The sequence below is a fragment of the Anopheles merus genome, chromosome 2R (assembly GCF_017562075.2).
Source record: "Anopheles merus strain MAF chromosome 2R, AmerM5.1, whole genome shotgun sequence".
Lineage (NCBI taxonomy): Eukaryota > Metazoa > Arthropoda > Insecta > Diptera > Culicidae > Anopheles > Anopheles merus.
The window spans coordinates 50,092,863-50,108,244 of record NC_054082.1 but is presented as its reverse complement, the minus strand read 5'-3'; the positions used below and the strand labels follow the sequence as shown (position 1 = coordinate 50,108,244).

At 41.1% G+C, this 15,382-nt stretch overlaps 1 protein-coding gene across 5 annotated transcripts in view; it reads left to right on the top strand.

Moving 5' to 3' along the window:
• The first annotated feature begins 2,568 nt into the window (after window positions 1-2,568).
• The window catches only part of LOC121590731 (calcium uptake protein 3, mitochondrial), a 44,986-nt gene continuing 32,172 nt past the window's right edge, over window positions 2,569-15,382 (top strand). For 4 of the 5 annotated variants that reach the window (XM_041910654.1, XM_041910657.1, XM_041910658.1 and 1 more), the window contains exon 1: window positions 2,569-2,819. In XM_041910654.1, the coding sequence (XP_041766588.1) occupies window positions 2,607-2,819 (213 nt within the window). In that variant the 5' untranslated portion in view covers window positions 2,569-2,606. The remainder of the gene's footprint in view (window positions 2,820-15,382) is intronic. The other variant, XM_041910656.1, reaches the window with a different exon arrangement.

The following is a 15,382-nucleotide window of genomic DNA, read 5'->3' as shown; positions in this document are numbered from 1 at the left end:
GTGGGTACGCGTGCGTCTGTGGGTGTTATCAGGAGCGTTTGCGGAAAGCACTTGGCACAGACAACATCCGTCATAGTAGTTTAAATTGGCAGAAACCAGGAACGGATTGAAAGGTTAATGATTTCTTAACAGAAATTTCAAATCATCAGCTTTAACAGCTGGCTTGTACAGGAAATGTAACGCAATACTTGTAAAACATATTTTCGCAACAATACCATATTTACGTCTCCAGTGACTAAGGCATTTAGCAAAAGGGTGCCCCAGTTCAAAGTCTCGCCCAGAGCGGGCGTAAAATTAGCTCCCATATATAGGCTTGCGATCGCTTTCAATTAAACTACCGACAAACAGCTGATAATGGAATGCAACAAACAAAAAATCCTTAGATTAGCGGTGATTTATGCTGGATGAGATTAAAATAGCTCAGCGTGTGCGTGAGTGTTTTAGAAACAATTCGTTACGAAACTGTTAAGGGATAGTAATACGCCGACCAAGCGCCGACGACAGGTGATAACAGTATGCACGCTGTAAATGTGTCATTAATTGTTTTGGTTCATTTTAATCAATTAACCCAACAGCTCAAGGACTGTTTACAGGATGTGCAGATCTGATGATGGTGTGCAGCAATTTTCTAGTTAATCTAGTTAATTGATGTCACACGCATTCATCAATGAAATGATACGATCAGCATGTTCGAATCAATTCAATGACCTTTTCTTTAATGCTTTTTGTAAATGTTTTTCGAGACAATCATGCTAGCAATAGATTTAAAAATGAATAGAAATTGGATACATTTATTTTTCTCCTGACCCATTTTTGCACAATCAAAACAAGCTGTTCCACGGTGTCCCAGGGTGTGAAATATTAGTATACTCTCTGAAATCAATTAGTACAATCGAAAAACCATGTTCTCTGCGATATTTTCTTTGTTTCTATTTCTACCAGCACCGTGTAGGTGTGTTTTGCACATAGATAACCTCATTTTCGAGTTCAATGAAAGATTTATCTCGTCCTGTTGCGATGACGATGTTCGATGATCATAGAACTTGAAATATCGTGTTGATCGCTAACTTTCACGGTGTTCATCGTTCTTGTTATCGATGCTGCTGGCATGAACCGTAAATCATAACTTGCGGGCGATTGCTGTTCTTATTGCCGATGATACAAAAAACATGTGCATCAGATTCGTGTCCCATTACTCTGTCATAATCCGCTTTATTTTGCCACATCAATTTTGCAGATTATATTTAGAGGACTCTGCAGAACGTCCATCCATGAGGTGCTCTAATGATGCAAAACGAATGCGATTATTTATTATACGCAAGCTCTACGATCGTCGATGAATTTGCATCTTTAAAGATAACCGACAAATCGCTAGATCACTGTGCCTTGTTTTTAACCGGTACTGAGTACACCTAATGTGGCGACGGTACCGTTCCACCTGGAGCTCTTGAAAACTTGCCATTCCCGACCACTTTCTGTCACATCGACGCAGATGACGCGAGTTGTAAAACTCGCTTCCAATACGATAAGCTAAGTAATAGTTAACTACTTATGCCGATTATGATAAACCGATACAACGTCAAGCAATTAATACTAATTACTTAGCCACTATAACAAGAAACCGATACAGACGATTCGTCTGAGAAAGCGTCGCATACTTAATACGTATCTGATGCTTTGCTATTGGCTGCAGTCAAGGATAAAGCAAACTGGCTTAATCCCAAGGTGTTGAGGCGCAAGGTTTGCTCCAATTTTTAAGCACGCTGCCAGTCGCTTGTTTCTTGTAGGAAAGCAATGCTTTCAAAGACATTCGCCAAAGAGCAGCAGGAAGAAATGTTGAAAAACCTAATTTATTGAATTTTGATAAAGTCAATAGCAGCCAAATGGTGATCATTTTTCATGTGGTCCGTACTGGGCCGAAGAGCTGTGGGGCATCTGGAACAAGCTGGTTTTGTAACCGGTAGAAAGTGTTACTTTGTATGGTTTGCGATTGCCTAGCGAAGTTGAAATACTTTGCAACGCTTCACACTCACGCAAATCAGTGGCAGCGGAAGTGTTATGGCTCTGCTACTGAACCGATCACACTTCGTTGGAGGGCCGACCAATGGGGTTATCTGTGAGTAATTTATTTGCCATTCTTGAAAAAAAAATCACTCACCAATACTTTTAATAACATCCAGCATGAGAGGAAGACGTTTATTGGCATTAAACAATAGATGTTGCAAACGAAGTAATATGTATTAGGTAGGTATGGTATTACATTATTATTATTAAACCTAGTTTTAGAAACGGTCCCGTGGAAGACGAAGAAAGCTATTTTCTTTTCTTATTTCTAGCTCATGCCCACGACGCAATTGATGAAAAAATGAAGTTAAATTACCAAAGATCGCGTGAAGCTTCTATTCTGATGATTTATCAAATTTAACCTTTTTTTACATCACAAGCATAGGTTGAGGCAAATGAGTTCCACTTACCGTTCAATTCGAATTGCTCCGCCAAACACGGAGTATAAACGCAACTAGCACGATTGACAGCAACGTTGAAGAAAAAATGTAAACAATCCGCCCGTTGACTTTTCGCAAGAGGAGAGAAGAAAACGCGAAAAAATGGCGATGTACACAAATCGTGTCGTTCGCTGCTCGAGAACAAATCCATTTTTCACAGTGTTGTCGCGCAATTTCGGTAACAATTCTAGTGCCCGCAAATGGTACCAACATCCAACCGTGCGGTACATTTGTTTGGTGAGCGGTGGACTGCTCGCGTTCACCGCAGCGACCTACCGAAATCGACCGAAGGTTTACGCGCTCCAGCTGCGAAAGGTAAGTTGCGGGGAGAATGTGACGGAATGCGATGTCTGGTCAAGTTCAATGCTATCCCTAAACCGTTCCTTATCAGTGCGTGTGTCGTTTACCGTAATCGTTAGCTGGTGTCGTGTGTTACCTCTGTATAAATTGTGCCATTGGTGTGGTGTTAAGTGTGGAAAAGAATGTGTGCCTCACTTACCCATCATGCCCTGACAACCTGCTCGCTGATTCATCGTGGGAAAGGTCGTGATGGCTGGTGAATATTTCTTTCCTGATGCGTTTTTCGGCCACATTTCCTGATTCCGTTGAAGTGTATTTAATGCTTTATATGGTTCCGTTACCGAGTGGTAAATGTCGATTCCGTTCGATCTATTTTTGGTATTTTGTGTTATTTTATACGGCACGGTCCTGCTGGCTCAGCTGTGTGCGAAAGAAAAAGTGTTGATGTGTGTGTGTTTGCGCGTATGGGATGCGGCTGTCAGTGAGCGGTGAGCAAGTGAGTGCTAGCTCGCGGGGAGCACGCGAGTGAGTTCTTAGCACAGTGGTCGCTCAGTTGGAATAGTTCTAAAAATCATCTGTTTACAGTGTGTTGATGTAGGTCAGGGTCAATTATGTTCGGCATAGTCATGTAAAATACGTCTAGTGCACTTACATGGGTCAATGAACTTCCGTCCGGTATGCTTAATAAATGTTGTGTATTTGTTATTTTTATGAAACATTGTACTCGACGCAACATATCGATCGGTGGATTCTTATATTCTCATAATTTTTATATACTTAATAATTACTATTACTATTGTTACATTACATACCTAATTTTCTATTAAAATGAGTGAATTTTGGTTCTTCGCGTTATTCAAACTGCGCCAATTCTCTTATCTTTTTCCTAAATTGGGTAACTTGACGAGGTACGCATTGCAAAATTCAGTCTGCCGATAATCAAATCGACCTTTGTATCCTTCGGTTTGCATAAAATAAAAACACAACTCCACTAAACACATACCTTAGACTTTTCTCTTGAAGCTGTTTATAGAAACAGTTAAGATAAGATACAAGTAATTCATAGCTAGCGTCGCTTATCTGTCAGTGAACCTGATTCAAAACAGTCCTAATATGAATTTTGAAGCGCCGGTAGTGTTTTGATTTATTTATTTATTTTTAGTTACGAACATTCTATTGCGGTTCGGAAGCTTTTCTGCGAGGGAAACAAATTAGGCTCAATATATGTATATAGACAAGGCAATGAAATAAATAATAAGAAATAATAATAAGAGGCAACTATCATGAGCATGGTGGTAAACCAGAAAATAATATCAAGGCACATGCTTCTCCTGGTATGCGAAAGATCTCATTTAAGCCTGCACTTGATGATTCGGAAAGATAGTTAAGTAAAGATATTTTACTGTTATGTACATAGAAAGATTTAAAGCATTATGCCGTTAGTCCACCGTAAGAGCAAACGTTTGAACTCGTTTTTTGACAGTTGTTGATTTTTATCTGTAGACTTGACTCATTTATCGATGTCTGGACAGTAGCCTAATGTCACCCATTAAAGAATGGTTATCGGATTAATAGTCCTGAAGAGAAGTTTTTCATTTTTTTTATTTACGACATTTTCACCTCTGTTCCTCCGTGGTTTCATCTTCGATGTTTGTCTCCGCAGTGGAAAACACCTGTCGTGTGGTTTCTTTGAGTCCGCTCACTCTCCTTATGACGCTCCTTACAGTGTATTTTGTGCCAAGTTATCGAACAAGAACGACACATATATGTATATGGAGCTCCTTGAACAAGAAAATCATCTCCTGCTTAGAAGGACTTTATCCTTTCCTGTGATCAATACGTAAGACAGTTCCCATATCAGTCACTGGCCAACTCCCCGTGTGTTTCAGCGCGTATTTCTTTCCATTTTAAAACCTTCATCCCGGACCTGTACGTCCTAAAAGCTACAAGTGGTGTAGTTCGGTTACCACCATGACAACCGGTTGTTTGTCTGCAGAACCTAGCTTGAGCTGCCGTTTCCGTAACACAACATGGCGAGAAACGGAAATCGAGAACGAGAGTGACAAATTTCTGACATGGTCGATTGCTTTACACTTCTACCCTCCGCTCTTTTCAAGCTGGAACCCCTTGTGTAAACGACTTAATCCACCTAATTAAACCGGTTGACAGCAGAGGATCAATCATGCACTGGTGTTCTCTCCCAATGTTTTCATTGTATTTACCCCCTGCATATTCCTATCGGTTGTCGTGATGGTTTCGGTCTCTGCCGCTTGTTACGCACCGATGGCATGAATAACTCTGTGGGTTTTTGGCTACCGATCCCTGCTTTCAACGATCGCTGATAGTAGCGATCAATGCAATCACAACAACAACTCCTGAAGAGGATTCACACATAACTGGTTGGGCTTGTAGGGGTACGCTTCAGATGTTGGGAGAAGAAATAAATAAGAAGCTGGGGCTACAGGAGTAGAAAATACGTAAGTGCAGCATACCATACTGTCGTTACCGCTAGGATGGAATGTTCTGAGATATTTGACTAATTGTCACAATTTTTCATCTGTGAAAAAGGAACGGAGCTTCTGTTTTCTGTTGCTGCATAACCAAATAATTTGTAAGCATTTTGTTGTTGCTTACTGTAAACGAAATGATAATTGTAAGTGACAGATTATTTAGTTTCCATAATGGCTTGGTGAATTCTTCACAATAAAGGTTCTAATAATCTCAATAATGTGATATTAAATTAAATTGTTCATGGAGTATTATTAAAATTAATATGTGTGACACAATATGCGGATAGTCCAAATAGTAATGATTAATAATTAGATATTCGTGACGTGTTGTCACTTCTAGCAGGATGTGCTTTGTTAATTGGGGTTTTCCGATGGGTTCCATTTTTTCCATTGTGTCGAAGTGTAGTAATGTAGTCTCATTGACTGGTAGAATATCAATAAGGTTTCCTGTTTGTCGTTGTATTTGGCGATACGGTGTCTTGATGCAATCTGGAACTTCCCACCTGTAGCGGCATGTGTCATGTAGGAGATTGGATGATTAAGTGCAGTATTTTTTTTATTATTATTTTACCTAAAAGTCACCTTGATTTAACAAAAATATATAAAGTTATAAGTAATGTATGTGATTTTACTTAAAATGCTATTATTTTGAACACTATTGGTTGGTGCAATACTTGAAGTTCTTTAAAGATACATTTTTGCAATTGAATATAAAAATAAATCGCCCCAAGCACTAAAAACGTATATCAACCAGTAAAGGCAGCAAAACCGCACAAAACATTCCCTTCTAACCAGTTTGTCCAGTTTTATCAATACGTAACGAAAACGTCCCCAAAACATCACCCTTCAGTCGTTTAGCTGTGCTGTGTATCATAAAATATGCTAACCTCCTCAGCGTGTCCAACTATCCGCTGAAGGTGCCGGTTTTGTTCCAACATTCCACGGAGAATGTTTCGCAGCATCTGATTTACAATCGGACTGCGTCAAATCCGCGGCCGGGCAGCGTAGGCAATTATGATTGAATGATAGAAAACTTTATTTTCCACGGCAGCCATTAATTACGGAGCAATGCTGGTCAGCTGGTTTTATGGGATGGACATTGGCGAACAGTTTGCATCCACCTCCTACATACGCCGGTAACGTATTCAGAACAAGCAGTTTAGCCGTGACATGTGACTAGCTGTTGTTAGGTTTGGTAAGCTTACAGGCAACAGCCAGCCAACCTGTGCAAAGTGGCTTTTCAGATCGTCCATCAGTGCGTATTCTCCTTTACTCTGTATCATGTGCACCGTGCGCAAGGATTATAAACTAAGGACTCGAAGGAAGGTCTATGTCTGCCTCAGTCATTTTGATGCACATTTCCAATTACAATGAATGGCGTTGAAATCGTGAGCAAATACAGATGCATAATGGACAGCTTGGTACCGCCCTTTCAATTATTTAGCAAGGGTGGAGTTCATCTAATACGGTTCTATATTATCTACCAGAGGAAATTAAAGCTATAATATAATTAATTGCTACCTAGAACAGATCCATGTCGTGATCGTGAGAACGTACGAAATGTAATTTGAAAAAAAAGAAAAAAAATACAAAAATATCTTGTTTGTAGAGAAGACTGTTTTGCTTTTATCTTCATAGATTAACGCAAAATAAATCATAATTTGATGATGCAGTTGCTAGAAGTTTGCAGTTGGCATATTTCAAAATAGCTTCAGTGAAAATGTTGGTTTCCTGAAAAACCATTCCTTCTCTAATCTGGTATGTTAGAGCTAACACTTCACTTCACATTACTATTTAATTAAATTTGCTAACGCTACCTCGGAACCGGGTCAAAAAAGATAATGATCTTGGCGATTGACTTTAAGTAAGTAATTGACTATCAGGTGGAGAAATTTCCTGTTTATTATTTACTCCTAATGATTCAATCAACACTTCCATTTTTTATTCGCCACCAGAAAATAACCATCATTTGCGAAACTTTCGTTGAGGCTAGGGTATGCATTACCCCTTGCCGGGTGTTGCATTGGCCCTTTTAAATTATTACGCACCGTGTGTGCTGCAAGCGTTTCCCTGCCACTTTACCAATCACTCGCTAGTTGCTGAAAAGCGTGAGCAATGCGACAGCAGTAAGTGAAGCGGGAAAGTAGGAGGAGCTCACTGGCGTCCGGGAAATTGCCAGGTTGGGAAAATAAACCGCCCCTGCAACACAGCACACGATCGTTATCGCTCGACGGTCTTTGATCGTAGCGATCGTTGGTGGTGATGGTTGCACGACCCGAAGCAAAATTTCTTAACGCCGCTCACAACAAACCCACCGGGGACATGATTTACGCTGATTTAAAGGAAGCAAATAGAGAAATAGCAATGATCGGTTGGGTTGGAGGTGTTTCCATTTGACACCCTTCTCTCCCCCGGGGTTGTGAGCAGAGAAAGAGAGTCTTTCACAGGGCTGTCTTTTTTTCTATTTTCTTCAACTGAAGTTGTGTGATTAGTCCCTTAGGGTGTGATTGTTTCCGTTGAGTTTCGTAGTTGTGTCACACAAATCGGGCACTGTGTAGTGCGTTACGGAGGTGTTTATTTCCTTATCTGAGATGACATTAAAAAAATTTCAATTATATGCTATTGAAATCGTTTTAGAAACACCTACCATATTAATCTTAATCGCGAAGTACCCCCATTTGTGTAGTATTGAACAACATCGAAGATAAAATAAAGGTTTACATCGCGAATCCCTTTATAGCTCTTTGGTTCAATGAACCAAAACCATAAACTCTCGCCATGGAGGGCTCTGCGTGAGCGGGAAACCCGGATGGTCAGCTCAATTGCACTATCTAGAACACCACCCACCAATCAATATCACCCCCAGACCGTCCTCATGGTCTCACCACTATGGAGGAAAAACTATGCTGCTGTGCGTGCAATCCTTCTAAAACTGTTGACTTGCAACGTTTGGCACAAACGCCAGCGCAATCGCGGCAGGTCCTAAAGGCGCCCTGGACGAGCCGACGACTAGTTTTCATCAACTGGGTAATTTATGGTAGCCGACAAACCACGCTGCCCGACTAAAGACTTGTCTCTCCTTGCTCTCCTCCTTGCGACGAGAGGAGATCGAAATCGCGCTGGGCAATTTATTGATCGCTCTCAATCACTTTCAATTGGGCCCGTTTGTGGGTGACCGCGTGTGTTCGGTGGTTCGCAAGTGCGCTTAGTTCAGCTGCGAAGGGCTCATGAAGATATTAAAAATACTTGACGATGATTTATGCTTGTCTGCGGTAAAAACAAGCGAGGAATATTTTGGATTCCATTGGAATGCCAGCAGCATGGTTCCGAGGTGATGAGATATCTGGAGCGCATATTACTGTCCCACTATCTGCGATCATTATTACTATCATCTTGGATATTATGTAGTTAGCTGTGGGAGATCGGTTTAAGGTGTTGGATGTAAAAGCAGGCTCATAAATAACGACTTTTCCGCTGATCATGCTGATAATATGTATTTGCGCTGATTGGTTTTCGAATGGGGAAGCTTCGCGTTCTTTAATTGAACAAAGTGTCCGTTACCTTTTTATCACGATTGGCTGTTGATAAACTGTTGCAGAATTGGTTGTCAGTTACGTATTAGGAAATAATAAAACTGTAATGCATAATTGCACGATATTACTTAATAAACAGATATTCGATCGATCTCAATAGCATAAGGGTATCGGTCAATCCCTTTTCCCAATTTCATTGAATCATAATGTGTTCGTATTTAATTTTTAATTTAAATTTTTCAATTTGTGCGCGTGCGTTGTCGTTTGCATTGCCGCTGTCCCATAAATTTAACAATAAACGATGAATCCTGCTTTCCTGTCTATCGCCCACGCAACGAAATCGGATAATTTGCTCCCTAATAAAAGCACGAAGGAATGGAAAGAGGAGCATTACCTCTCGCAAGAAATAAAACAATCCACCACGTTGCCTGTTTGGAAGCGGCACAGGTCAGATTATGGCAAAAGTAGACACCTATGGTGCGAACACGAGTACTCGGCACGCAACACGAAGCGCACGTCCGCGAAAGGTCAGGAGAGGATTTTCCGTCCCGCAGGTCCGCCTAGCTTCGTGGCCAGTGCAGTCGCGGTATAACCTTCCTTCCTGGCAGATGATAAATCATATCCATGCGTCCACTGATCGCAACTAACCGGTTGCGTATTATTAAATTGCCCCCTTGACAATTCCCGCTCTTTTGCATGAGAACTCTCTGGCCCTTCGTCGTTGACCGCTTTGTTTCGTGCCACCCGCGCCTAGAAACTGATGGTGTCTACGTGCAAAATTGCTCGTACTCCCGCAACATGCCTGCAGTAGTAGTGTTTGTTTTTTGCATAATCGTGCCCGCTAGGCTAGTGGGAAAAATAATAATAATCTAGGTATGGTTTCTAGTCAGGAGTTTTTTTTTCAAGTGGGTGCAAATCCGTGAAATCGGATACAACGGCCTTCCTTTGGATATGCTTTTTTAGGCGCTAGCTTAGAACTGAAGCTCAATTGGAGTGAGAATAGGATTTGGAATGGTTGAATAGTAATAGTCGAAAACATATAAGTTAGTTCACCATTTTTGAGAACGCTTCCCACCCTCAAACGGAAAGTCCAGCTTCGAGACAAGTTTGCATCTGATTTTAAATCCATTTTTAATTCAGGGTCATGGTCAAGGTAAACGCACACCGATGCCGACACAGTTCTGCCATGTCTCTGCCATGTATGGTATACTGGCACCAACACCGATTCGATCAGCAAATTTCGCGAAATGGAATCATGTTACCCGTCTCGCCGAGCCTACACACGATCGCTTTCTTTCGCCTTCGTTTAGCATTCACTCCCAGTGGGAATGAAGAAGTGTGCTTTAAATAAAATGTTTTTGCAAAACGAAATAAAAGCCATCTCCAACAACAAAACACGTGAGGGGTTTTCTGGCGGGTGGATTTGCCGGTTCCGAGAGCAGAGGTATTCTGAAACTGGGCCCATAAAATGGTATCACCAGATTGGCCAATAAAAGTGCAAGTTTTACACCCTTCGGGTGAGCGAATAGCTGGTAGTTTTTTTGTCACAACGATCGATGCTGTTTATTACCATGCATCGTGGTGCAGATCAGTATCAAAAAATCCGAACTGGAACGAGTTGAGAGCGAAAGGTGAGCTACACAGGAATGGTGTGACGTGCACCGCCGACGCGTACTAAAAGCATTCGTGAGTAGCAAATCTCGAGGTGATAAAACCGCTCGGCCTTAATGTGGCCACAAAACGGCACTCGATGCTGGGATTGCATTAAGTTTATTCTTAATTTATAAATCGTGATAGAACGAAGATCCTTATGCGTATTCTTGTAGAAGCTGTTCTGGGCGCGTTGTTGCCGCGAAAAAATTCGCAAATGTAATTTTGATCGACACTGATTTGTCGATGGCCCTCGACAGATTTATAATGCACATCAACTTGACCTTATCTGAACAACCGTTTGGGTTGGATTTTAAGGTTTCAACTCTCTTCTAACCCGTATGAATAAAGTTGGTCACGACTTCCGTCAATCTGTTGCTGGAAATCGGATGTCAATGACACGGAGCCAGAACGCACGTACCGCACGAGCCTGTAACTGCTGCTACTATTGGTATCCCTAACCCGTAAAGGGATTATTATTGACTGATCAATCTATTGACCTGAACCACGGCTTCCCGACCGGCGTGCGAGAATGCGCACAACCTTGAACCTGGGACAAGTCTTCCGACATCTGACGTCTAACAAGAGAAAGAGAGCGAGATCTAGATCAACGTGCACGGTGCACAGGTTTACGACGAACCTGTGCGATGCTGGGTGGACAAAAAGGAAATGAGAATGTAGATACATTTCAGTGATTCATGGACAACAGACACGCATCGCAACGATTGGGACATTCCGAAGATGCACCACATGCAAGTCAGTGCTCCAGGGGGTGGAAGTTTTATGGGACTGTGCTATGCGCGGTTGGAATTATCAATTAGATCTAGATTTTTTGTTAGTAGAGTGGGCTTTATCGAAGTTCTTTCTAAAAATGAATTAATGCACATTGATGCTGGTTAAGTTCCGATGGGTAAGTAAAGAATTTCTGTAGATCCAATGTGTAGAGGAAAGAAATTCTGTAGATACAGAAGCTTACACATGAATTTCCTATCGAAGTGAAAATAACCAACGAGTCTGTGGCATGTTTTTAACGCTTGCTTTAATGTAATATAAGTTTTTTTACATTTAATTGATGCATTGATAAACTTGACGAAGATCAAGATGAATGAATGTACCTCTCCAATTAGTGTAAATAAATTTAGTGTGATGTTTTAAACTATAATCTATGTATATTTCGTAGATTATTCAAAATTTATGACAACATAAAATTTACTGGACTATCATTGCGGACGAATCATAATTGCGTATCATCGTGTCATAAAATTCATCAGTGCGCATTCCGCATCGCTTCCATGCGCTATCTAAACCGTCAAGTTCAATTTGATTTTTCTATAAAATAAAACACGCACCAAATGGCTCAATCGTAGCGGCATCGGACACTCCAAAAAAAGATTTCATGGTTTAGCATTACTGCCATCATCCTCTTGGGAGCCAATGTTTCTGCGTGTAGGCCGAAATGGATGAACTGTGCGGGTAGGCAGCGAAGGAGGAAGGACTGTGTTAGCTGCCTGATCGTTATTTTATTCAAACGAAGATCACATCTGAAATGGACGGACTTTCTCGACGCGTGTACGTCGGAATCCATCTTCCCGTCGGCGTCGGCGGAGTCCCTTTACACAGCCATGCTTCCACGCACGCTGCTCCAACCGAATCTTTGGCGGCGTGTCGTTACTTGTAAGTGGTTTTTGATGGAAGCAAATTTCCTTGCGTGGCAAAACATCGCCATCAGCGTCTATCAAAGTGCGCACGTTCGTGATGGTGTTAGGGGTGGATCGCAGCTTTTGGTATGTTTCTTTTTTGTGGCTTTTTTGTACTTCGCCTGATTCTGAAACTGCATGTGCATTGGTATTGCTGTAGCTTGAACAATATTCGGAACTATAAAATATGCCACTTGTTTGACAATAAACCAAGCTTAAAATGGGAAATTGATTGAAACACAATTGCTCACTTGCTTCTTTGCGTCAGACGTTACAGCTACTGTTGTTTTGAGTATTAAGATCCCCAAGAACTTTGCCGAGTGGAATAGCTGTCGGCAAGAGTCTACACAGTATGGATTTGCGATTGATGCTGTATGTATCGTTGTGTTCGAGCTTGTTCGATCTTATTGTACAACGTTAAATAAAGCTACAGTTTGATCTTTACGACGTTACACATTGTTTCATTACCAACGCATTTGTTGAGTATTTTATGGTAGCAAATATATTTCGATGGAATCCGTTGATTGAGCATATAAATATTGCGAATTGTTGGCAGAAAACCTGCAGTCAATGACCCTCCTCCGTATATTTTTGATCACTCGATCATATCCACATCCTCGAATAAAATCGATTTTTTTTCTCAAGTAATCAAAAATAAAGGGTCGTCGCTGGAATGATCTAATCAGCGTCTTTCGTTATCCGCCGTGTTTTAATCATATTTACAATCATTATCGTAGGTGCTGAAACGAATTTACGCCAACAACACCGCAGGATGTCATAACATTTTAATGAAGTAAATCGAAACAAGCCGAACTGGTTTGGTGGCATTGTTTTACCCACGTCGGTACGAAGTCGAAGCCCTTACAGACCAACCTAAGGTTCTGATATTTATTTTGTTTATTCTTAACAAAACCGACTGGAAATTGGGTGCCTAAACGTTATTACTCTTTAAAAGGAACCAATATCGGACTCGTGGCCTTTAAATTTATTGCTATCAGGGATTTGAAGGTAAATCGTTTTTCGTTTTTTTCTACAACTCGTTCGTATTATGTAGTGCCATCCCTCCAAAAGCTTAAGATCCATCGTTCGGTACGAGAAGAAGAATCTGAACCAGATTAGAACCGATCGAAGGTAACCAAATATTTATTTATGTGCTCGGCAGGTTGTCTCTCCTTAGCGCCTCCATTATATCGATCGTGATCGAAGCGTTTTGGTGGAAGGATGGCTTCTATTTGACTTCAAATTGGACTAGATTGGGATGGGTGCTTTTTGGTATAAGAATATTGAAAACCAGAACCGAAGACCGTTTAATTTTTAGGTTAAAGTTATTATTTTAAAGTATTAGAATAAGAGATATCAACGCTTGTAACTTCAATATGACCTTATTAAGTGATGTAATAAGCAACTGCTGGTATCCGTCACAGTGCTTAATTCCATAAACGTTTAACAAATTCTACGAAAGCAAATGTGGTATCAAGTGGATGGTTACTAATATGCCACTAGCCATTGACATTTACATACATGTAAGTTACACAAGATCTTTCTTTTCGAAGCATGAACTTCGAAAACTATCCACTTATCTTAATCCATTTCACCCGACAACAACCTCAAACTTACATTTTTGTGATCTTCTATCTACCGACTTTAAGCTTCCAGATCAAAACATTAGGCTTTCCCTCTTGTCCATGACTCTACAAAGAAGTCCATACCGCTTCTCTATATTCCAGGAAGCCTTAAAACCGAGAAAATCGGTTTTGATGCTGGCTAAAAAGTGTGCTGGTAGGATGCACGAAAGCCCGTAGCTATCTCTGGCACACCAGATTGTTCCATGCTCAAAGCAGATACGGAAATCAATAAAAACTAGGCACACCAATGAGTGTAATATGTTTAACCTTTTTCTTTGCTTTGCACATGCATGATCGCCTCGCTTTTCCTGGCTGCCTTCGGAAAACCTGCCAAGTTGTGTCGGTATGATCACCTTTGAATTAGCGGCGTCTCACAGAAATGAAAGGTATCGATTAGAAAAAAACGGCACTCGCATGGGGTGAAGGTTAATGGTGTAGGTGTTATTGTTTATTTGCATCACATGTTGTGATGTTGGTCGTGAGCAACTGAAGGGCGTATTAATACAACCCAGTTGAAATGTATGCCCTCGCATGTTGCGTCAAATTTAGATCATTTCCAATCGATAACCAAAGTGCACAATCGGTGATTTCAGTCAAAAGGGGTCATTTATTTAAATTGTAAAAATAAAGCTTCGACACAGCATTTCGTTAATAAACGCTGGTCGGAGCTTTCTCATGTTTTCAGTAGCGATAATCCCATACAAAAGATTAAATTGCACAATTCAGTTTCAATGTGCAATCCCACCCAAAGCTGCACGACTGCACGTATAGTGGATCAGTCATCCTATATTGAACTTGAACATGCAGCTTCTTCGCTCACATTGTATACCGAAAACGCATATGAAACGGTTGGCACGGAATATGCGATGGTAATTAATCAGTTGCTCACGCTATGACCATCCTTTTGGTTGTTTGTTGCGATTTTGCATTCCTCGAAGGCCCACGCGCGCGATTCGCCATCGATTGAAGGATTATTTATTGAATTAAATAAAAAGGCTTCCTGCTATCCCGAGCGCAAGAAGCCAGATGTACAAAAAACAGCTTCCTGCAAGGCAGATCGTGGCATCAAACGATTCCGAAACGAGCACACCTCCCAAACGATATTCCTTTTCTCGCGGTCTTGATCATTGGCGCTTTGTGTTTATGGATTATTAGTGGCAATAAATTTTCCTTCTAACCAAAACTCTGCTCAGCCTTGTCGTATTAACCGTTAAAAAGGTTCCCTTTCCAGGGCAAGACAGCAAGAAAAACAGTTGCTACAGCCATTGCAGGAATATGGCATGACCCTATGGACTTCCTTGGACGTGGAGCTTTGGGTGATACAACAAATCACCCGCAAAACTTAATGTATGTCTTCCCAAAATCTCCAATCGTTTTTTTGGATAGATCAACAGTTTCCCCAGTTGGGTTGCCGCAACTAATACAGTCGCTCGTAGCATCCCGTTTGCAGTATAATTTGTTATGATCTTTCAAACCCGAGCATCGATTGGGGCTGATCGAGTCTTCCGAACCGGTGACCGGACGAATCAATTGAGTTGTATTAGGTGTAAAATAGGTGGAACG